The 26099-nt window shown below is 36.1% G+C and overlaps 1 protein-coding gene across 4 annotated transcripts in view; it reads left to right on the top strand.

The window, feature by feature from the left end:
* PCDH9 (protocadherin 9) overlaps positions 1–26099 on the top strand; it is a 959413-nt gene that overhangs the window by 896688 nt on the left and 36626 nt on the right. The window contains exon 4 of one of the 4 annotated variants that reach the window (XM_072760682.1): positions 10491–11968. The exons of 1 other annotated variant lie outside the window; for it this stretch is intronic. In XM_072760682.1, coding sequence (XP_072616783.1) covers positions 10491–10597 — 107 coding nt within the window. In that variant the 3' untranslated portion in view covers positions 10598–11968. Of the gene's footprint in view, positions 1–10490; positions 11969–26099 lie in introns of those variants that run through there. 2 more of the 4 variants (XM_072760683.1, XM_072760677.1) reach the window with 2 other exon arrangements.

Raw genomic sequence — 26099 nt, 5'->3', positions numbered from 1 at the left:
AACCAAAGCAGAAAATTGAGACCCGAAGTTAAGTCTGTTTCTTTAATTATTTTATTGGAATTTTTTTTAACATGCTAATAAGCAGACAATAGACTAGTTCTGAAGTTAAAAAAAATCTTCTGTTCAAAGTTCTTTTTTGATTTCTCCTTCTTCAACTTTGTATTATAGTATAAATAATTCAAAAACATTTCAAATTTTCAAATTCAAATATGAACTACTCGGGAATTATGCTGCAATTGCTAAATGGCACTATAAAATAAAATGGTTGGGCTGTGGATGTGGAAAAAGCTACACTCAAATACAGTTGTTCAAAGTTTTATGCATTAAATACTGAATTATGAGTTATCAGTCATTCTTAAAAGGTGCATTTTATTTGAAATACTAAAAGATATTCCATAAGAGACAGTAATTTGCACTTACTCAATGCTCCAGTATATAGAAGCAGTAATGCTTATGCAGTGGAGATAAACTGCTGTTTTAAATTTACCAAGAGTTTCTTCTATTGCTCCAAGTGGAATCTGGGTTTTTAAATTATTCAAGCTGATGAAATGGCAAATATGGTATTTATAAGTAGATTCTGAATTTTAGATTGGACATTGGAACGGTGCTTGGGAACCACTCTCCCTGTATTCTGGTCAGGTCACCTTGAGAGCAACAGTGACTCATGCCAGTTGGAGCTACAATCTTTAACAGTGATGAAGTCTAAATGAAGACGATTAGATGGAGTTGTTGCGATGTCATTAAGGGCTCACTTAGAGCTGAAGGAGATTAATGTCTATTCATCTTCTCCCCACCCCCCACCCCCAACACATACACAAAGAGAGGCGGCAGGAATTTGACTTCAAGTATGAAGACAGAAGCTGACCCTCAGCAAAATGATTCAACCAAATAGAAGGTCCTAGAAGTGACGATGGCTACATGCTAAGTCTACGTTATCTGATACCCATTTTTAAGGTGTCCCTTCCAGCACCATAGTTCTTACGGTTATAATCAAACTTCGGCAAGGTTGTATGAAATCCTACAAACTGGTGTGAACTGCACTGTGCAGGAATGGTGTAGAATCACTTGCTTGTCTCCAAAGTGGCAGCATTTGGAGAAGCAATTGAAAGACTAGAGGGGGAAAAAAAGAACCCTGAAATGACATTGTATGAAGACATGGCAAAAGGAAAACAGTTTCAGTTTGTGGTACTAGAGAAACACTTCTTGGGAATCCTCGGAAATAATAAGGGAAGGTGAATCTATGCAAAGACACATATTCTCTCTATCAAATAGGAATGGGGGCTTGGAATCTATTAGTTGGTATTATGGGAAGAGATATCGCTTTGTTCATTGAAACTGCTTCAATTAACAATTTATATAAATAAGCATTCTTGCACCCCTAAATAGGTTATACTCCAAAAGTTTGCCTGGCTATTATTTAATGTTAGAAATCTGGATCATTTTTCTCAAGGAGGGAGTGATAATTGTATAGGACAGCTAGGTGCCTCAAAAGCCTCTTTGCCTTATTAATTTTTTTGCTATAATCCACAATCCTTGGGTAACACATTACTATGGACATAGTCTCCTGCTTCCATACAAAGCCTATTGAACCAACTGGGGTCTGAATACAGTCTAAATTGCAAACCAATTTTGAAATTAATGCTATTGAAAGAATAAGAACCTTTCTTTCAATTCACTTTCATCATGATACAGGTCTTCCCTCCCCCTCCTTTTTTTTTTTTTTAACCTCATCATTGTAGAAAAGTATAAAATTACAGTGAGTAACCACTGGTGGAATTTTGTACCCTGAGAGCAGAATCTTCAGATGATCCAGGTCTTCCTTGACAATTCAAAAGACCAGGGATTTAGGGTTGTCAGGCTGGGGCTAACCTGTCAAGCCAGTACCCTCATGAGGAAAAGCAGAAAAGCCACTCACCCTGGGTCACAATGAAAGGTAGAGATGGGGTGGGTAGTGGGGCAATGTTAGGCTGCAGCCATAGGAAGAGAATGAATGAAAAGGCAGTAAAGAAAGCAAGTTCCAAGCATTAGCTCAGATGCTAGAAAATTCTAAGAAACTATTCTTGGGAGGATGACTTGATACAGTTCCCACTTACACAACAGACTTAGCTTTTCCCTTTCAGCAAGTAATATTTATCAGAACACTGTTCTTAATGCTTGCTTTACACTTGCTGAGGTGAAAAATCTTTTCCCAACAATTTTAATTGATTAATCACACTTTTCTTCAACTGTAATTTCCACTTTTTTTATTAGAATACTTATTTTGCTTTTGGTACACCAACCAAATATACAGTCATTGACTCTGGCTTGTGCAATTTATTTTCTTGAGAAAATTAATACTATGTCTTATCTCTGTCATATTGATTATTTTAAAGTTCATTGAAATTGATGTTTCTAGAAACCTATACCACACCCATTCCTTTTAAATATAATCTTATCTTTTATGTGTAACTATGTATGAAATATTGGAAAGATCCTCTGTAGTTACTGGCAACCTCATGAATTCAATTATCCAGAATATAAAAGAATAGGAGGCGATCAACTTAAGGTGAATTTACTTAAACAAAATGTTCAGTAATACAAAGAGTAGAGTTGCCTATTTAATCATATTACCTATACAAGCAGCTGAGTATAATTCTACATTATAGCAGTTCTCTCAGATTTCATATATCATAGTCACTTGAATTAAATTTAAGGAAATTACCCTACATGAGTAAAATATTCTTTGACTTACTGATTTTAAATGTTGACATTTTTTGAATGTTTCCTTAAAAAAGGAAACCAAAAAAAATCAGAGTTTTCAGTCTATTTTTTCTCTTTTGTTCTAAATTATTATAATATTTCTATCCAGAAGATGTTGCTAAACATACCAGGTGATTATAAATTTTCAAAAGATGCCACCTTGCTTGTATTTTTTTCAGTGCATGACATGTTTATAGGTACCTTATGTCCAATTTTCTAAAGGTTGACTTTTTTTATACCTTCAACAAAGTTAAATCTTACTGGTCTAAGTTCAAAATATCTTTCTGACGATTCCAGATATAAAAACTTCTCTTTTGTTAGAGAAATGTTATGATGTTTGTGTTAAATTGACTGCATAGATTTTTTTTTTATTACTGAGGCTGAACAAGGTCAATAAATTTTGAATTCTTTGCTGCACAATGGGATCAAGACATAATTCTATATTATGTTAATAAAATTAAATTGAAATTTATATAAAATATGGTTCAATAAGAAAGTCTTCTTTGGATTTGTACCTTGTACATATTTGTGCATAGGATGTGTACCTAATGTGTGTTATTTGCTATAGGCTTACATAGTAAAATTTTATAATTTTTGGCTCTGAACCAAACTGAATTATAATGAGTTTATGTTTTCCTCTTCTGTTTTTAAAGTGATTTAAGAACTGATAAGATTTGATCAATCACTGTGCTTTTAATATATTTTTTCTTAGATGCTTTAGGATTTTTATACGAAAGTTATTTCCTAACTTCTTTATTGCCACAAACCTAATTTTATTCAGCAATAGAAAGGTTTTTTAAAAATCTCACTGAAGGTAAGATTGGTCTCTGCTATAGGAGTGAATATATAACAAATTTCTAGCCAATGACACAGAAGGACATTCCTCTGGGAAACCTTTGGGACAGTTATTTTGTTTGTTTGTTTTTTCTTTAATAAAAAATATGTCTTGATTGGATGTAGCTGTCTCGTTATGATGAGAAGGACAGGAGTGAATGTGTACTAACCCAGCAATCCCCAACCTTGAGACTTCCTAAAAGTGAACAATCAACATTCAATGGTTTAAGCCACTGTGACATAAGCTCGTGATTAATTACAAAAAGCATCTCTCAGGTGCCTAGGTGGCTCAGTCAGGTATGCAGCCGATTTGATTTTGGCTCAGGTCAGGATCTCAGCATCCTGGGATCAAGCCCCACCTCAGGTTTTGCGCTCAGCCGGGTGCCTGATTGGGATTCTCTCTCTTCCTTCCTCTGCCCCTCCCTGAACTCAGGCATGCTCACTCTCTCTCCCTCTCTCTTTTAAATAAATAAATAAATAAATAAATAAATAAATAAATAAATAAAGTTTTAAAAAACAACTCACACAGAAAAATCACTTCACAGATGTAACTTGGATGTAGCTTGATCTCATCTACAAATGGATGTAGCTTCAACTCTGACAGCTTGTACATTTTAAAAAGAAATAAGCAAAATGAATGGGAGAGAATAAAATAGGCATTTTTCCAAACCAAAGAGGGAGCTCTGTGAAAAAATGAATATGTCATAAGGATGCAATCAATGTTAGGTGCCTTTATCATTATATCTGATTTTCATACTGTGATAATTCTAGCCTAGGACAATTTCATTGGCTGTCCAGTGAGAGGTTAGGAAGTCAGTATGATTTGGCTGAAAGAAGATGAAATGAAAGCTACGACACCCAGAAACAAGATACTGGTTCTAATCTTATTTTTTAAGAGTAACTAATGGGTTTTAAGCAGCATTACAAATACAAGACAGTTAACCTCTATTAGCAAACACAAAAGACATATTCTGAAAGTACATTAAAAAAAAAAAAAACTTGATATCTGGGGCACCTGGGTGACTCAAGTCAGTTAAGCAATGGACTCAATGTCAGTCAAGTCTTGATCTCAGAGTTGTAAGTTCAAGCTGTGTGCTGGCTCCACACAGTGTGGAGCTTACTTAGACACACAAACAAACAGACATTATATTAAAATTAGCAATTCCTTATTCAGATGAATTATAGCCATTAAATCTACAGATAGTCAGGATTAACACTGCGAAAGCCATTCTTTGCCTTTCAGTTGGGGCCTAATTAAATTTTAGATAATCTTAGTATAGTAGATCAAAAACCCATATAGGAATAGTAAAAACTGAGCAGAAAACCCATGTAAAGATAGTAAAATCATAGGTAACTTTATTAAGTCAATCTTTGCAAAAATAACAACAATAACCAATGATTCAGAATTGTCCTTTACCCTCTTGGTTGAGATTGATCAGCCATGCCCCTATGACCAAGTGGGTAGTACTAGACCTTGAAGAAAATGTGTCTGTTTCTTTTCAGCTCTGATACGCACAAACCTTTTTTTTTTCTTTTAATCTCCCTAATCTTTTTAAAGCAATATTTTGTCTTTCTAGCTACCATACCACATGTAGTACTTGATTGGTAGATGCTTAACACATCTTTCCTGATATACCAACAAATTCCCAGCCTCATTAGAAATAAAAATGAGATACAATTCTTTAGTCTATCAAATTAGCATTTTTTTAAAGGACACTGCCCAGTTTTGGAGAGATATAATGAAAGCAGCCATTTTATCCATTGCTGGAAGGGGAATACATTGTCACAAGCTTATACTAGTTATGTAGAATAAGGAAACAAATACTTAAATCACAAATAGAGCTTAAATGAAATAATAAAAAGAAGCATCCAGTAACAATATTTGGTACACAGTGACACTGATAGCTTACAAAAAAATGGACAAAGAAACAATAATTGGACCCCTATTTATATGTCTTATAAATTTTGTGTTGCTTCCTTGACCAGAAATTCCAGAAGGCTGGATAGCAGATTCATCATATTTACTTTTGTACCCTGACATATTATGCAATGCCTGCGATATTGTCACTCAGTTAACATTTGTTAAATTCATAAAGTTTACTTAGCTCTCCTAATTACTAAAGAGAAATGCCATCAGCAAAAGTGTACTGGTTATCAGTGGAGAAATATAATACATTTAACATTCAGTGAATGATCATATATGAAGTAGTGTGATAGATGAGGAAAGCACGGGCTCTGATTTTGGGAGAAATGCATCTGAGCTCCAACATGCTACCCACCATTCATGAGGTTATTCAGCCTTCCAGAACCTCTGTTTATATTTATGTGCCTCTGCAGTAAAGAAAGTCCATCTTATGGGGTTTCTGATGTATTAAATGGGAACAAAAACATTTAAAGGTGTTGTAAATTTTATGCAATCATGGATCTATAAGTATTTCATCTATAAGCATTTCACAAATTTTCAGATTTGGAGGAACTCTTTAAACATTCTAGACAAGGTCCTTACTCAGGCTCAAAACTGGTAAGATTCCTGTCACCTACAGTGTGTTCTTTTCACTAGACCACATTCTTCTTGGGATTCTTTTGACTGTTTGTGATTACAGTACCTGGACATTCTATGTTGCCTGTTTTCCACAGGAACTTCATAGTTTCTGCCAAGGAGGAAGAACAGAATAGGATGAGGTGGACAAAAGAGACAAGTGTGTCTGGTTGAGGGTTTGGTCGACATGGTGAAGGTTGAAGAGCTCCCTCTTCTCAACATAGCAAGCAGCCAGCTATTGTATGTTTCACTTGTGTCCAGTCTGTCAGGGAAACAAGTGGTTGTTCTTAGGAAAGCCTTTGTGTCATTGTGTTTGTGGTTTTAAAGTAAAATTCAAAAGGCATAGAAAGAAAGCAATACAGGGGAAACTTTTATGGGGTATATTTGCCCTCAAAGTTCCTACAAATCAGAACATCCACAAACGAGTTTAATTTTTAGAATTACGAGTTATTTAATATTATTAGATTTTATTTATTATGATTATGATGATAAATGTTATTATCATTAATATTATTTTATTGTCTGTCTATAAGAGTATTTATAAATGTAGCAAAAGTGTGATCCATGCCCTCATGGATTCCAGGGTTTACAGGACACCTTCTATCTGATGTTCAAATGTGTTAATTCCTTTTATCCTCACAATTTCAATGGGGAGTCAGGATGTAAAGATGGAAAATTTAAGCAAGTAATAATATCAAGTAATTACTGAGCATTCCCTGTCTTTCAGACATTGTTACATGGTTTATGTCTACTAATTTATTGAATTGTCATGGCAATGTTGTGAAGCAGAGGTATTATCCCATTTTATAGATAAGAAAGGAGAGGCTGAGAGAATTGAAATTATTTGTCCAACAATCACACAACCATCAGATTGTGAATCCAACAGCCTGGTTCAGGAAAATAAAATTATTTACTAAATTTAAGTCAATGATTAAATTTAATCTAGAATTAAATTATTTGTTTTTATTCAGGGGATTGCTTTATCCAGATTGCAAGTAGACATGATGTGAATTTTCAGTTACTTTTTCTAAGCAGGAAACCAAGATCCAAAATGAGTAACATAAGTGCAATGATACTTTCATTCCATGGAAGAGAGAACAGAAGCCAGAATTGTCAATTTCTCTTCTATTTTTCCAACTGCTTCTGTGGTTTCATATGGCAGTGCTGTGGGCTGCATTATTAAGTACGAGTTGATTCTTCTGATTTTATGTCTCTTTGGAGTTTTTAACATTCCTTATTTTCTGACATTTAAAAAAAAATAAATAGGGTAATTTGAATTCAGTATTGTGATGATTGTTTATAGAATTTAGTTTAGCTGTAGATAATGGAAATGCCTTTCATAAAAAGTATCATTTTGTTAAGCTGAAGGTGGGCTTTGTTCCCTTGATAACTTTTTGACATTGAGACTGCCAAAAGAAGATGGATTTGTATTTTAAATGCTTTGAAGTTGGGACAATTTAAATGAGGGAAATTTCAAATGTCGCATTGAGACACAGCAAATTCTTTCATTGCCTCAAGCAGATAAAGAAAAAAAAAAGTCTGACTCATTTGCGTTCTTTTAAAGCTGTTTTAAAATTGTAATGATGAGGTGTTTGTATGTGTCAGGAGTTTTAAGGCTTAGTGGCATGATTAACTGAAAACCAAAAACATGAATGCTGGTTGGTAATATCAACATTTTCATGAGGTTTTAACTTTTTGAATAATGCAAAAAGTTGGAATGTTAGAAGGTGTCCTTGGAATTATATTTTATTTGGCAGAATCATCCCCAGGGGGGTGCACATATTAAAAAAAAAAATTCTTGTTTCTCATATTTCTCTCCCAACATTTTATGCAGGTGAAATCAGATAAAAAGCAACATTCATAAAACACCTGAATAAAGGAAAATATCTTAAGATACAGCCTGAAGGAGAATATAAAGAAAAGGTTAGGACCATTTCTTCCCTATTTCCATTTCTAGACCAGGTAATACTGAACTTTTTTTTGACTCCAACCCACAATAAGAAACACATACTACATTGTGATTTGGTACATATATCCAAATACACAACTGAAATAAAAGTTTCACGATGTACTACATGTGATGCACTCTATTTGCTATTTTTTTTTTTTTGGTTATATTTTACCGTGTTTCATTTTATTTAAAGCAAAATACTGGCCATTACCATTAACTGAACTTCCTGGTTCACTACTGAAATTTTTGAAATCTTGAAGAGAAAGAGAACCTTCCCGTTCTCCTTTATGCCCACCCTATGTCATGGGCAACCATCTTTCTAGCTTTGAGAAAGACATAACTACAATCTTGGGTCATTCAACAGTTGAATTCTCAGATGATCTATTTTATGAAACACTTACCGTTTCTGTGCAGTTAAAGATATAAATTGTCCCACGATCTGATTTTGATGGATACCAGTTGACTTTGCCCTTTCCAAACACTTTTCATATGCGCTTAAAATGAATACCTTTTGAAAATTTAAAACAATGAACTGATTCAAGTATTCTTTGCTGAAACACATGACTGTTTCCAGGCAGTTATTAAAGTGTGTCAAGCTGTTTGTCGAGTACAAAAAGTTTTTGCAGAGGAAGAAAATTTTAGTTTTTTGAAAATATACATGCCACAGACTTGCCTATGAATACACCACTTGTTACATATATTAAAGTATGGGATTAAACTCTTATCTCTCGCCACTTGTCTTCTCATTTCTTAAGAAATAACTTTACTCCTAAAGATCAACCATAATGTTATATTAGCTGAAGCCAAGTGAAGTCTAGATACTGTAAAGGTTTATAGAACAGCTGCAGATGTGCAGATCTGTTCCCTGCAACTACATGCAGCCTGATACTGATCTTTCTGCCTGAAGTCTCAGATATCTTAAGTCTACCTTGGACCTCTTCCCACAACACGCGCGCGCGTGCACACACTCACTCACTCACTCACTCAGTTCCCTTTCCAGATGCTCCTGTGACCTATACTTTGCTTAGTTCAACCTCTCCTCTCTCTCTCACTCACTCTCTCTCTCTCTTTTTGGCTCTTTCTCATTTCTATCTCCATCACCTATGTCTATCTCTATGCCATGGCACTGCTTTTTATTCTTAGAATGAACCATTTGCATCTGAATTTATTCTTCCCATAAATTATATTTTCATAGATGGCTCTTGATCTGAGTTTTTGTTTCTTGACCTCTGCCTCTTGAGAGCGTGGTTGAGTTACAAGGTTTGCTGCTTGTTGAGGTCATTTCTTCTTTACCTGTTTGTATGCTTCCCTGTATTTTTAAAATATACAGGACTTGCATTGACCTGGCTTATCCCATTTTCTCTCTATGTCTTCTCTCTTTCTCTCTATGTCTTCTCCCATTTGCACTTCCTCTTTATGAACTGTCCACTACCTATCTTACTTAGTCTTTGGCAAAGTCAATTAAGTTTCTGGAAAATGAATTACAATTTTCCTTTGAGTTGTATCTAGGATGAATAGACATATTCCTTTGGAAAAAAATGTAAATTGAAAAACTTGATTTGTCATCTCAATCACGTACTGGGAAATATTGTTTGCAATTATTTTTGTGAATAGGTTATTTTTCTAAACCAGATACTCATATCTCTCAGACATATCAGATTCCATCCTCTTGGTTTTAAGTGATAATAGCAAATCTTGCCTTGAGGTGATGCATTCTAACAGAAATTTTTATTGATATTGGACAAGTCTCTTAATTTCAAATGTTCAATTAATAATACAAAAGAAAGTAATGCAAATTAACCAGTTCTATCAATACATAGAATTTATTTAAAATAAGTAGTGTATATGCTGAGAACTCCCAATGTATGTCAATTTTGTTCACTACTCGTTTCTAGCATCCAGTATAAAGCCTGCGCTTAGAAGATTCTTAAAAAAAAAAAAAAAAAAAAGATTTTATTTATTCATGAGAGACACAGAGAGAGGCAGAGACATAGGCAGAGGGGAAGCAGGCTCCATGCAGGGAGCCCGATGTGGAACTCAATCCTTGGATTCTAGGATCACACCCTGGCCCGAAGGCAGGCGCTCAACTGCTGAGCCACCCAGGTGTTCCTAGAAAGTTCTTAATATATCTATAAAATGTAAAAAGAATGAATGTTCATGTCCTCCATTCAAATGCCAAAAGTAAAGTAGACCAAAAGAGAATTTTATTTGTCATTGTAGATAGGGGAATTCATAATCTTCTTGTGCACGTTACACTATCACACTTTCAAGAAAGAAGAAAAGAAAATAATTCAGCAGAATAATGTAATATGTGCTAAGTAATGCTAAAGCTTCCTTCATTTCAGTTTATTTTTCCTTAGGGTTTTTAAGTGTTACAAAAGATACTGATATTAATTGTTCTAAAGCAACACTTCATTTTTCTTCCAGATATGCAGGATGCTTCCATGAAGGCAAATTGGAACACTCAAAAAATATTTATGTTAATCAGCAACTGCTTTAGTGCACACTCTGCCCTGTTAGCCTCTTTGATTTAAGAGTCTGCTGCTAAGTGGAAAAGTGCCCACATCCTCCATCTCAACCCTTTCTCTCCACTACTTTGAAATACTGTGTGTGCTCCATCATATCTCTATCCACAGGGTAACTTCCAGACATCTCTGCTTCCCACCATTGGGTAACAGGGCCAACCATTCCTTCCTCTGCCTGCCTTCTTCCAACGGGGGATCACTCTGATGGATTAACAATCTCAGTGTGAGAGTGAGCACAGGGAAAACGGTTTGTAAGAGTAGGAAACTGTGAGCTCATCGCTTCAAAGACCGGCTAGTTCTTTCCAGGTGAGAACCCCCTGGCTCCCCTGAGAATCTTCTATCAGCCTCTCCTGCATGCTTTGGGCCATCCAGCCAGATGCTGGGTCGGGGAGCACCTCTGCAAGTGAAAGAAACCACGTTCTTTGGACACAGCCCACGGATCCAGCCTATTTTCTTCAGTGTCGGCCTGCAAGTGGCCCAAGCACACCCGCACGATGGAGAATCTCATGGAAAGGATCGTGAGGAAAGGAAATTGTAAGGCTGCTTCCACTAAGAGACTCTGCAGGCAAACTTCTGGACGAACTCCAGTCATTACACATTTGGAAAGGGTTTCACACAAAGGTATTTTGTGCATGAATGGTCTAGAGGAATAGGTTTCTGGACCAACTGGTGTGTAGCTAATTTTAAAAAGTCAGTTTACCATAACAATTATTTTATGGGCTGCAGAGCAGATCTCATTAAAGAAGGAAGGGAATCATAAATTAGAGGAGAGGCAAACACATTAATATGCCTAATGCTGCCTCTCTTAACAGGAACATTACAAATAGGATTAAGAATACAACTTTATTGTCATTTTCTTTTCTCTTTATTTAAAAAATAAAAAGGGTTGTTCAGTGATGATTTTCAAATGTGGCATCTCTCAATTTCTTTATTTGGCTTCTCACAAACATTTACACAATACCCATTAGTTTGTCCAAAAAGTTCTCCGAAGTGTCCTAATTATTTTATCAGTTTATTCACTTTATTAGAACCTCTTTTGTTTTATAGAAATATTTTGAAATTCCTTCTATTTGTATTTTATTTCTCCAGTGGCCACCTACTTTCTTCCGTAATCTGTTTTGGAATTAAAACGAGTTGCTCAAGGCTGTTCTTGATAGCTATTAGAGAAAATAAAATATGTATGCCCCATTATGTCTTTCACTGAAAAAAAGCTCAATATTTTCAGTCTCATTTATTTGATATATTTAAATAGACAGGCTTTTGCGTGTACTTTTTCAGAGTGGGGTGTTTAAAAGACCCATTTTTCTTTTTTGTTTGTTCCTCTCTTCTCTCACAAACTTCCCCAAATCATAGTATATATTTTCAAAACTAAAAAAAAAATTACTAGTTAGGAAAAGATTGTATCTTTGCAATATATGTAAGGTACTGAACACTTTTGAGATACTTTTCTCAAGTTTTAGAGGTAATTCTAAGGTCCCTTCTTATAAATCTTACCGTTAAATCCTTTTTTGTGCATTCATTAATCCCATAAACATTAATTGAATATTTACAACATTGTGGATAGTGGTAGATTCAGATTTGAAAGAATGAAAGCTTGATTTTGGAGTCTGTCTTTAACAAAGTCTATAGGATGAACCATTTCCCAAATGGCAAATGTTTAACAAAAACATAAGAACTTGTGAATGCATTGCATTGGGCCCTCCCAGGGCCTTGGAAGCTGCCTATGGAAAGAACGCACCCTCCCCCCCCAAAAAAGAACGCACCCTGCCAACTGGTGCTGGCAATACAGAGATGAAGAAGATATATTAGGACCATGTTCATGAAATTCAGAATTGAGACGGAAATAGTGACTTTAAATAAACCTCATATCCAATCAGTGTTTCTGTCCTTATTCTGCTCTGGATGATCTGGCTTCTTATTCAGCTTCTCCCACCTGATCTCATGTCTCTTTCTCTGCACCATGGCTTCCGATACCCAGCTCACTGTATTCAAATTTCTCTACTTTTCCCTTCACATCACATTCTATTCACTCCCCCTCTAGCCTTAGTTAAAACCTAGCTTCATCCAGGATATCTCTTTCCTTGTGGGTAACTCATTATTCTACTGCCTGTTGTAAACTCTTGAGGAACACAGCTGTGAGCATTCTTCCAATTCCATGGCTATTTTGAATAATTATTTATAAGCAGTGATTCCCAAGTCACACCAAGTGAGGACACATATTTTTGTAATCATGAGTCGGTATTTTCGTCACTGTTTCCTCAATCCTTCTGGATTTCTGGACACTGTCAGATGCTTCTTCTGAAGAGATCTGAGCATATTCAAGGGCATGTAAACAAAGTTCTCTCCAGCCTAACCTCCTCGCTCTTATGATAGCTTCTGGTTTGCTATGACCACATCTGTAGTCATTGACATTGTCAGAGGCCACAGATTCTCCCCAAGATGCCCCTTTACTGTGATGCCTGATGAAGTCTACACTGAGGCTGTAGTGCTCAAGGTCAAAGAGGCTAAGTTCTGAACCAAGGAAAATGTCCTCAGTGTTGACACAACTGGAGCTTTTTCCAGTACTGCAGAGGTTTAGAACCTCATGTACACATATCATGAGTAGGCAATGTCCTAGGTCTGCAGTGGAGCAGACAAATATCCCCACCACCGCTACATCTGTTTTTTTTTTTTTCCCCAACATGGTTAAAGAATGATTTCAAGCATACATAAAAGATGAAACAATTTTGAGTGAACATTTCACTCAAAATAACAATCACCTTGATGCCACTACTATTTTGCTATATTTGCGTGACCACATCTCTATCCATCTATCCATCAACATCTTGTTTCTTGACTCACTCCAAAATAGACTTTCCCCTAAATTCTTCAGTATGCATTGCCACTCAAGTTAATGTGAATGTTTTTGGAGGTGACAAGTGTTAAAATAGCAATTCTTCTCTTTTACTTCTTATGCAGTAAGAATCTTGTGGTATGGTTACTACTTTCTCTGCACCAGCAAGATTTTGCTGTTATTTTCTGAGTTAGGCTTTCATCATTATCTTCAAATTCATATTGCTCTCTGCAACTCGTTAGAGGATTTGGTAACCTTATTCATAATCTATTTCTTTGTGTCAACTTCTGCAGCCATTATGGGTAGCTGTAATATCAATTAGCAACCCATTTCCCTGGCTGCAACTCAGACCTTGTTATCACCTGGAAACAATCAACTTGTGAGATTATTGGTGGGCAATTCTCCATGGCATTTCTACACCTCATCCTGGCTTATCTTGCCAAACATTTTTGAATAGCAAATAGACTTGGCAGCCAGAGATAGCCTATCCCTCTGCATTTGCTTCCTAACTAACATACCACACATAAGAGAGTATTTTCCTCCCCTCACATTTCATTGTAGTAAAAGTCTTCTTCCTCTACCCAGAGGATATTTGCTTAAGTTGCAAGGTAATAAGACAATGATTCCACTGAGGCAAAGGTCTGGAGGTATTGCTAGAAGCTCCCTTTTAGATTTGGCGTTTCCCAAGCTGGGTGTTCTCAGCATCACTCACAACAGTTTTTTTAACCTTGTCCTGACCTTCCATCCTTAATAAATTAACTTTCAGTGTGTCATCCACTGCTGTTTTGTTTTTCCTCCTTTTCTTACACTTGACTCACATTTCTACCGATTCTATTGCTATTATCTTAAAATTCTTTTAATACTTATTCAACCCTATGAACATCCTATCCAATTCACAAGCGAATGTCTCTACTCCTGCACTTGAACTTTCGAACTCTGCTAGTAAAAAGAGGGAAGAGGGTAATGACATCTTTAAATAGTTCAAGAATATGATGACTTTAGCTGGGTCACCAATCCTACCAACAATTTTTGCCTTTAACTTTATTTTATCTCCCACTCCCCACATAATGAACAGAATCCCTCAGTGTTTTCCCATGACCTTCACACTGAAATCCAGACTTCTTAGGAATGGTTAACTTTCTACATGATCTGGTTCTGGAATTCAAGTTTAGTCATACTTCACCCATTCCAAACAACTTGCAGGTCCTTGAGTAGGGGATGGTTTCATCTGTCTCAAGGCTTTGCAAATGCTGTTCTCTCTCTGGACTGCATTTTTCCTCTCTTTCTACCCAGTGGAGTTTTACTAATTCTTGCTACCTTGGTTCAAAAAATGTATATTTATTTATTTTAGAGAGAGAATGAGTAGAGAGAGGCAGAGGGAAAGGAAGAGAGAGAGAGAGAGAACCTGAAGCAGACTCCACACTGAGCATAGAACCTGGCACTTGGCTTTATCCCACAACCAGGGGATCATCACCTCAGCTGAAACCAAGAGTCAGATGTTTAACTGATTGGTCCTCCCAGGAGCCCATGCAAACTTTGTTCAAATATCACCACCTCTTTTGACTCCTCAGAAGGAAGGAGAATTTAATTAGAAAAAAAACATGGCTTTGTAGATAGACTTACCTAGATACAATTCTTTACTGAGGTTGGACTTGCTTCTAAACATCTGTAAATCTTATATTCCTAGAAAATGACCATAGTCATGCTTTGTGTTTTGTGCTATAGAAGTAAGAGTTAAATTATACAGATAATGGATATGTCATTTACAATGCCACCACATAATTTAACTTTGGCCTTTTGATGCTAGATTATAAGGAAGTTTGCTTTTGCATTTGTACTGAGTATATTTTCCACAATAGTCCACACAGATAACATCTGGGTGATGAACACCGATTCTCTCTACACAGTATCTTTTAAAGTGAAAATGAAAGATATTTATTTTTAAATGTGATATTCATGAAATAGGTGTCATTTGACAAATTTATTTTGGAATTTAGTGCCTTGAAACTGTTTTTATCCCTTTAAAAATTGGCTTGTTTTTCTCCATTATATAAAATGAATATGTAACTCTGGAGTGTCAAAAAGCTCAGAATTTAGAGCCCAGATTAGTGTATTATAATGGGTTAACTATATTCCTTTTACAGACACCTTTTTAATTTATTTTTTCCATTTCTTTGATTTTTCTCTTTCTATTTTAATAACACTTTATTTTGATCCTCGACATTTTTAAAAATAGATAGATATTCACAGGAAAATAAAAAGGAAATAACTAATTCTATTTTGAAAGTACAGTACATACCTTCAAGCAATTTGTTATTCAAAATGTTCAAAATCAGCTTGCATTAAAAAGGAGTAGAATAAAAACACTGAACTTGAAAATAAAATTTTATAAAATAAAGGATGATTTTTATGAAAGGATCTATTTAAAATTCTGCTAATTACAATAAAATATGTACTGTGTTATTTAAAATATGCTTTCAAATAAATCATTTTATTTGAGCCTCAAAATACGTTCCTTAATCTGTTTGGGCTGCTATAACAAAAATACCAGAGATTGGGTGGCTTAAACAACTAACATTTATTTGTCACAGTTCTGGAGGCTGGGAAGCTCAAGATTCAGGTGCCAGCTGATTTGTCATCTTGTGAGAAACTACTTCCTTGCTCATTAACAGCTGTCTTCTCACCATGTCCTCATTGGTGAAAGAAGTGAAAGATCTCTCTGGGGTCTCTTTTATAAGGGCACTAGTCAAGTGTCCTTGAAACTAGTCACGCCTGGGACGCCCAGGTGGCTCAGCAGTTGAGCTCCTGCCTTCAGCCCTGGGCATGATCTTGAAGTCCCAGGATCGAGTCCCGAGTCAGGCTCCCTGCATAGAGCCTGCTTCTCTCTCTGCCTCTCTCTTTCCATCTCTCATGAATAAACAAATAAAATCTAAAAAAAAGAAAAAAAGAAAAAAGAAAGAAAGGAAAGAAAGGAAAGAAAGGAAAGAAAGAAAGAAAGAAAGAAAGAAAGAAAGAAAGAAAAGAAGCTAGTCAAGGCTACCAAAGGCTCTACTTCTAAATATCATCACATTGGGAATTAGCTTTCAACATGAATTTAGTGGGGGAATACGAACATTTAGTCTATAGTAACACCCCTGTGAAAGAGGTAATAATAGGAGTGCCTGAATGACTTAGTTGGTTAAGTGTCTGGCTCTTGATCTTAGCCTAGGTCTTGATCTCAGGGTTGTGAGTTCAAGCTCCCCTGTGGAACTTACTTAAAACACACACACACACACACACACACACACACACACACACACACACAAAACAGTAACAGAATTCCACCAAATGGTCTCTCATAGATTTCGCCAGAAACTTCAAAATCCCAAGACCTTATATGGACCACTGAACATTTGAGTAAACATAAAATAGTTAATCCTTTGGCCACTGGATGGCTTGATCTTTTTACTTAGCAACTTAGCTACTTAGGGAGTTTTGGAAAGTTGTTTAGCTCTGGGTGCCTCTGTCTCTGTTGGTAAGATGAGGGTAATATGCCTACTGAATAGTGGTATTATAATAACTATATTCCTTTTACAGGCACCTTTTTAAATAAGGTGCCTTTTTAATCTTAAATAAGATACCAGGAGAAAAAAAAAACTTAGGAGAGTGCCAGAATTTAATAACTATTCAAAAATATTATTCTTACTATACATTTTGAAATAAAAACTATCCTCCATTGCCTACACTGGCCAAGGGCATAAAAAGGAAAAAAGTATTTATTGAACCTACTCAAGAATAATGGTAGAGGCAGAGAGGCTGGTAGGGAGGATGCCACTGTAAGGCAGTACAGAGATTATTATAAAACATTTGCTTTGGGAAGGATAAGTAAGTAATAAATATATCTGATTTTTATGAAGTAGTAAAATAAAAGCAACTTTTGGGCCTTTTACAAAAATCGAGATAGGTTTGTTCTCAAAGAGTATATAATAAATGCCATGAATATCACACAATGGAATATATTAACACATGCAAATCATGTGAATATCAGCAATCCAATCATTGTTATTTTGGAACACTTTTAGTTTAAGGTCTTGAATGTGGTATACAATCTGAGTCTGGATTATAGGAATAAGAAGCTAAGAATGAATATGACTAAAGATGATGCAAAAATATATGAGATTTAGTGAAAACTCTGACATAATAGAGATAAATTAGTACAGGGGCAAAATGACTCTTGAAAAACTTACATTGATTAGAGAATATTTTTCATTGAAATAAATTTCTGGAGTGGTCCAGTGACTGACTCCTTGACATCACAAGTATGAGATACAATAAGGTATGATCTGTGCAGTACTGAAGTCAAGTAAAAGAGAATTTAACATCGATTACCTATGTTTCCCAAGAAATTGGGACACACAGATTATATTTTAGGTAGTTAGAAGTCAAATAGAAAATAGGTGGTTTAGGGATGCCTGCGTGCTCAGTGGTTGAGCATCTGCCTTTGGCTCAGGGCATGATCCCAGGGTCCTGGGATCGAGTTCCATATTGGGCTCCCAGTGGGAGTCCCTCTGCTTCTCCCTCTGCTTCTCTCTCTGTATCTCTCATGAATAAATAAATATAATCTTAAAAAAAAAAAAAGAAAATAGGTGGTTTCGAAGTTTAGGCTATTACGAACTAACTTTCTATATGATTAGCAATTTTATTCTTTGCAATTTGGGGGTTGTAATTTATTATTTTATATAATTATAATTATACTGAAGTTAAAACCCAAACTTACCCTGGATCCTCTATTCAGCACTCCATGGCCAGCACTACTACAGTTAAACCCTCTACTGGAAGCCTTGCTGTAAAGCAGGAAGACCATCTTGCGGCCAGAAAACCTAAGGTCAAACCCTTTGTTGAACTTTTTAAATAACGTAGCCTTGGACAAACCCCCATGATCTCACAGAGACTCTGGTGTCCCTATTTGTATAACGGGAATTATGATCCATATCCCACAGGCCTGCTGCAATTGAAGGTCATCATATAGGATAGAAGCTCAATAGATGTTTAAAGATCTGTATTACACAGTTGAGCCGTTTCTGTACAGTGGAAACAGGGAAGAACTTAGAGTCCATTAAACCTCTGGTCTCAGGAAAATTAATAATACTCTAAACTTCTGGTCCCTCACCTGTAAAAGTGGAGAAATTCCTCCTTACAGAGAAAAAAAGTATTGTATTAAACAAGATGATGTGTGTAAACTGCCTAACATAGCTCTCAACACAGATTGGGCTCTCCATAGATGGGAACTCTACCATTTATATTATTACCCGATAGAGACTCTTCTAAGAGCTCGCTCTTGCATGGTTTTAAAAATAAATTTAAATAAGTTCTTAAGCATTTAGTTTCAATTAAAAAATTATGTATGTGTGAAGTCTAACATACCAAAGTACAAAACTTTTGGAGTATTAGATGCATTTGTTTTTTGTTTCAGAAAAGGATTTTTTTTTCCTCTTTAAGGAAGGGTAAGGGGAGACTGTCTTTGTTTTCCTAGGATGGGACCTCTCTTAGCCTGGAAACAGTATAAAAGTATAAAAAAGTATTTGTGATACACTAGTAATAACAATAGCAATGATAATCATAAAATAAATAAAAACTAGCAACATATAGGTGCTATCTTAAGCATGTTACAGGTTATTATCTACTTTAATCTCTCAACAACCTTATATTAGCAACTTTTATTTTCTTCATTTTAAAGATGAGGATTTGAAGAACAGAGAAGCTAAGTAACCTGTTTGAGGTCACATAGTAAGGCAGTTATCTGCTCCTAATGTGAAAAATGGGGATTAGTAGAAGGAGAGGGTAGTAAAATTCTAAGGAAAAGACTGAGAAAGAAAAGGAGAACTGGGGTCTGATAAGTGCTATTTTTTGTCCTATTTCAAAGGAAAACTCAATTTTGTTTTTGTATTAACCATTATTATGATCGCCACTTAGTCATCTTCAATTCTCTTTTCTTTAGACTCCAACTGGAATATGGACTTCATGATTCTTGCCCATTCTCTACACCATGGTCAAGCAAGGTCATGTGACTAGAAGACATTACCTATTTCCCTCTATAAAAATAATTCTAAAATATAAATCTTCATCTTAGTGTTCTTATCTGGCCTGAAGCCCACCACACTTTTATCCCTAGTTATCTATGTTTCAGATAATAATGGCACTGCTGTCTCCCCCACCTGTCGAGGCCAAAATCCTAGAAGTCGTGCTGAATTTTGCTCTTTTTCTCACACCACTCCTAAAGCCGGTCACCATTATCTGCAATTTGTAATTTACATCTAACCATATTTAGCATCTTCCCTGGTATACCAATAATGTTCCACTGTTAGCTACAGTGGTCTTCCCACTGGGTCCCTGAATCGTCTCTGGGCTATTCAGAATGTATTCTCCACATTCCAGCCAGATCATCTTCTTAGGGCCTCTATCAGATCACATTGCATTAGAACAAAATTAAAACTCATTACCTGGTCTGTAAGTAAAGAAACCATGTGTCTCAGATTGCCTGGGAGAGTCCTCATTTATATGGGTTGCCCTAAATTACTCTACCCTCCTATTCTCAATGTTTTCTCTTTCTTCTTTTGTGTCCTTCTTCTCCTCCTCTTCCTCCTTCCTCTCCTTCTCCTCCTTCCTCTCCATTTTTTTTGTTGATAGAGCCCTTTCCACTATAAAAATGGACACAGTTAAAGCAATAAATTATGTGACATCTCTAACTATAAAGCTCTACATGTCTTGGACCTTGCCTACCTTTCTGCCCTTATCTCTTCTACACCTGCCCTCCTACTCCCAGCTTTTGTTAACTCTTCTCTAGTTACACAAACTGTCAGGATACCCGCAAGGTTGTCCCTGCCTCAGGATCTTTTATTTGCCACTTCCTCTCTGTACAGTGACTTTTGCCCCAGATGCTTACAGGGCCTGGTTCTTTCTCTTCCTTCAGGCCTTAGATCAAATAGTACCTAGAGAAATGCCATTTTTCACTACTTAACTAAACTATGTCTTCCTTTAATAAAAATAAACATATTTTTAAATAACACTTGGCCACAATCATATTATGTATATATTTTGATTATCCATTTACTTATGTATCTTCTCCTTGTCTATACCATGTTTTCTTTTTTAACCCAATTAACGCAATTGACTTGAGCTTTCTGGGCCTATTGACTCCACCTCTACCATCCTTCATAAACATCATGTTCACCTCCCAGGGAACCAGCTATTCTTTCTTGACATTCAAGAATCAAGGAAAGGAAGCTACAGCGATGAAATATTTATTTTATGGTTACAGGCTCTCCTTTAGATATAGACAAACTATTTTTTTTCTTTTTTAAGTCTTACATGGCGAATGGGTATCCAAAGAATATTTGAGACAATCTGTAAGGGGTCTAGTAAAACTAAGACCCTCACTAGAGAGAAATGTTAAAATAAGCCTGCTATTTAATACTGGCTTTTATAGATGGATAGATAAATACTGTCTGAGATGTTTATAACATGGCTGTAACGAAGTCCTGCCATAATAATTGAACTGGCGGTTTAGCTGAGGCTTGCAACTATTCATTAGAGATGAGGGACTGTGAGTTGATTAAGAAGAGATTTCATGAAAGTCTCTGAGTGATTCTTATCAAGTTTAAAAAAGGAGAGGAAAAGCATAAAATGGGTATAATAGGCAGAGTAATAGCCTCACAAAGATGTCCACATCCTAATCTCTGCAACCTGTTAATACTTTGTAGATGCTATTAAACTAAGGACTTTGAGAAGAGGAGATTAGCCTGATTTTTCCACATGGGTCCCATCCAATCACAGGAGCCCTTAAAAAGTAGAGAAAATTTCCCATCTGTAGTCAGTCAAAGGAAGATGTGACTAGGGAAAAATGATTAGACAGGAGCAACATTTTTGGCTTTAGAGAAGGAGGAAGGGGGCCACAAGCCAAAAAATGTGCATGTCCTCTAGGAACTGGAAAAGCAAGGAAACAGATTCTCTCTAGAGCCTCCAAAAAGGAACACAGCCCTGACAACACTGGGATTCTAGCCCAGATATCCATGTCGGACTTCCATCGAACTGTAAAATAAAAAGTCTGTGCTGTTTCAAGCCACTAAAGTTATGTGATGTGTATAGAACAATAGAAATTTAATACAATGAGGGAAATGACAGAATTATAGTTTTGCCTTTCCTCTATCACTGTTCAGATTATTATTTTTTTTTAACTGTTCAGATTATTAGAAGGAATTTTATTTCTGACTTAGCTTATACCCTTAGACCGACATCTCCTCCATTCCCCCCGCCTCTAGCCCCTAGTAACACTATTCTACTCTGTTTCTATGAATTCTACTTTTTTTTTAAGATTCCCCTTATAATGAGATCCTACAGTATTTGTCTTTCCTTGTCTGATTTCTTTTTCTTTTTTAAGATTTTATTTATTTCTTCATGAGAGAGAGAGAGAGAGGCAGAGACACAGATAGAGGGAGAAGCAGGTTCCTTGCGGGGAGCCTGAGGTGGGACTCGATCCCGGGACTCCAGGATCATGCCCTGACCCAAAGGCTGAGCCACCCAAGGTGTCCCTGGTTTATTTTTCTTAACATAATGTCCTCTAGGTTCATCCATGTTGTCACAAATGGCAGGATTTCCTTCTTTTTAAAGGCTAAATAATAGTCCTCTGTGTGCACACAGATGTGTATGTGTCTCTATCACCTTTTCTTTATCCATTTATCTGTTGATGGACACTTAGGTTTTTTTTCTTTATCTAGACTCTTCTGAGTAATGCGGCAATACACATGGAAGTGCAGATATCTCTTCAAGATACTGATTTTATTTCCTTTGGATGTACAGCCAGAAGTGGGATTACTGAATCATGTACTAGTTCTATTTTTAATATTTTGAGGACAATCCATATTGTTTTCTTTTCTCCACATCCTCATTAACAGTTGTTACCTTTTGAGATTTTTTTTGGAGGGGGGTAGTAAAAAAAACACCCAAAATTTGTTGTCTAACAAGACAGACCACATCAGCAGGTAAAATTACAGGGATTTCTCCCTAGATCATATATATTCACAAGGAAGTATTTACTTAACAATGCGAAAGTCTCTGGTATATTCTTTTTTATGATAGTCACTTCACAGTGTACACTGATACTAGTATTGTGTTCAACTTACAGTTCCAGGAGGAAAGGCACAACTTGGCAAAAAATTGTTTTGGATCCTAAAGTCAGGTGCAGTAACATAGCAAACTTTTGATATCAGTCTTTTGTTTTTTGTTTTTTGTTTTTTTTTTGTTTTTTGTTTTTTTTTATATCAGTCTTGATTGACGTTTCTACACAGGAGGCTTCTCCAATAATCAAAAATTAAGACCTTTCTTTCTCCTTCCTTGTTAAACCATTAGAGCAATGCTTCATCATTTGCCTAATATTACATATACTAAAGGGTGAAGAGGGGGTTATAAAAATAATCATAAAAATATCTCGAATGTCCAGCTGCTCCCACCATACATCAACCCAAGCTAAAGACGGGGGATCAGAACACTTCAGTGGTCATAAAATAGGAAAATAGAGACAATGGCTACAAAAATCAAAAATAAACGAAGTCGACCAATTAAAGCTTTCACACCTATAACTTGCCTGGTCCAACTTCGAAGCCTTCATGCAGTACTCAAAAACAGTCTTCGTAATGACATGGCATAAGCTGTATGAAGGACATTTTTGTACAAAATAACATGTGAACCTATTAGAAACATGTCCTTCCATGAGTTTCTTCAAGAAGGAAAACCCAGTTCTTCCTCAAGCAGGGACTCGCAAACTAAATTAAGTCCCTGAGAGTCCCTGCTCAGGTGCCCACCCCTCCTGGTGGCTCAGGAAGCAAGCATCTAGAAAGCATAGGGAATACATTGGCACTCTTGGGGCTCCAACTGAACTCTATATTTAAATAAGCAACACTACATTTTGACTCCCTAAGGACTAAAATCAGTCCACTTGAGAGTTTCCTACTTATGATTCCAAGGTTGAAGGAATTCTGCAATTCTACAAGCTTAGTTCTTTTTTTTTTTAAGTACATTCAGAAGAAAAAAAAAGGATGGGTATAGAGTTGGGGGTCATACAAAATAGATCCCTAAAGAGATGTCACATCTTGCCCATGTACCTGCATACAGTCATCAGGGAAGTATATTGAGTTATTATTGCTAAATCCATCCTAACAAGTGGTTTTGATTTGCCTTTCCCTGATGCTACTGATTTTAAGCACCTATCCATATGTACCTGTTGGCCACTTGAATGTTTTCTTCAGAAAAATGACTATTGAGGTCCTTTACCCATTTTTATTTTTTATTTATTTTTTTTTTGATGGTAAATTAAGTTTAATTTTATTTTATTTTTTTTTATTTATTTATTTTTTTTAATTAATTTTTATTGGTGTTCAATTTACCAACATACAGAAAAACACCCAGTGCTCATCCCGTCAAGTGTCCACCTCAGTGCCCGTCACCCATTCCCCTCCAACACCCGCCCTCCTCCCCCCTTCCACCACCCCTAGTTCGTTTCCCCGAGTTAGGAGTCTTTTGTTGTTATTGTTGTTATTGAGTTGTATGAGTTCTTTTTTAAAAAAAGATTTTATTTATTTATTCATGAGAGACACACACAGAGAGAGAGGCAGAGACACAGGCCGAAAGAGAAGAAGACTTCATGCAGGGAGCCCGATGTGAGACTCAATCCTGGACCCTGGGATCACACCCTGAGCCAAAGGCAGACACTCAATTGCTAAGCCACCCAGGTGTCCCAAATTGTATGAGTTCTTTATAGATTTTGGATATTAACTCTTTAAAAAAAAAAGATTTTATTTATTCATGAGAGAGGCAGAGACATAGGCAGAGGGAGAAGCAGACTAATCCTGGTGCAGGACTCAATCCCAGGACCCCAGGATCACGCCCTGAGGTGAAAGCAGCTGCTCAACCACTGAGCTTACCCAGGTGTCCCATAGATATTAACTCTTTACCAGATATGTAGTTTGCAAATATTTTTAGCCATTGCACAGGTTTCCTTTTCATTTTGTTAACTGTTTCTTTTGCTATGCAGAAACTTTTTAGTTAGATGTACCCTCACTTATCTATTTTTGCTTATTAGCATGTGCTTTTTTGTCATATCTAAAAAATTCCCAAGTCTAATGTCAAGGAGCTTTTCCCATTGTTTTCATGAACACACTGTCCTTGAGGACACTGACTGCTCTACTCCCAGTTTTATCCTAGACCCTAGGATATGGCCTTGCACAGAATTGGATCAATGCAAATGGAGTTTAGATGCCCCCATCCCCATCCTTGAGCAAGTTTCCACTGATAGCCTATTACCAGAAGAATGTCACTGACAACTAATTTAGGGATCAAGAAGTCACATAGGAGGACAGGGGATGTGCTCAAACAGAATCTTGACCTCAGTAATGGCTGTCATTCTGTCAGTGAAAGAGTAATGCTGCTGAAGACTCAGGACCTAACCCCTGATGGTCCAATGTACACACTGAATCCACAAAGCCCTGCCTGACATTCATCTGAGATTACATACCTGGTTCAATGCTACTGGGGCTTTGAATCTCCACAAAAAACTGGTTACCCACTTGATTGAGTTAAATCACTATGACACCCCCAGACACTTATAAACCCTAACAGGCCATCCAATCTGTTAAGATTGTTACAGTCCTAACAGACTGTACAATCATAAGAATCCAGCATGTCTACCTATATTTAGGGATTATGAGGAGGAATTTTAGAATACTCTGATGTGGGGACAGAGAGGAGACATGCCTGATATAAATGATTACATGAAAAAAATATCAAAAGTCAAGCAATTAAATGAATCATGTTTCTTCTTTGATATTCTCATGTGTATTTTTAAGTAATTCCAAGTCGAGACACATATTGTGTCTGTATCTGCCACTCTTTATGAGTCCTTACAAATTCTGTGCTGCTTCAGCCCTCTTGAATGAGAAAACTAAGATTATTTTCTTGCCTGAAAAATTATTATTAATAATTTTTACTAGAAATTGACTTCTCAATGTAAAAATTTTCCCAAGTTTCACAGGCATTTTACTTAATAACTGAAAAAAATCTTGAATCAAATTTCTAAATTTAATTTCTTTCATTAGTTAATTTTGAAAAGTATCTAGAAACATACTGAGATGTTTAGATTGCTTTTTAATAGTGGGGATTAATGTTCTTTTCCAAGATCAGTCACATCACCACAATTTACAAGGAAGCCATTTTATCAGTATGTAATGTCTATGTCAGTTCTATATTTCTACAATTACCAACTTATTAGCTTCATGGAGTATATTTTGGTATATTTCAACTTCCCATACATCACTTTCTCCATGCCCCCAAGTTTAGCACTTCTAGAAATATCTGAGATGTTTGCTGAGCATAATTTAACCACATTCTTTCTAACACATTTTTGACAAAGTATTTTGGTTACTAACAAAAAAAGATAAAACAAATGTTAAGCAAATAAATTGTGAATTAATTTTTCCAAACCATTTAACTCTCATTCTTTTGTTTTTCCTTGTGTCCTCACTGGTGAAGAGTAGGTGCTCTTCATTTACACTTCTCACTGTTTTCTGTGGCCTGTATTATGAGAGAGTCGGTTGAGTGAATGTGAATAAAAAGAAGACAGCATCTGTGAGCTTGTTAGAAGAGCAGAAA

Source organism: Vulpes vulpes, chromosome 6 (assembly GCF_048418805.1).
Source record: "Vulpes vulpes isolate BD-2025 chromosome 6, VulVul3, whole genome shotgun sequence".
NCBI lineage: Eukaryota > Metazoa > Chordata > Mammalia > Carnivora > Canidae > Vulpes > Vulpes vulpes.
This window is presented reverse-complemented; position numbering and strand designations above follow the sequence as displayed.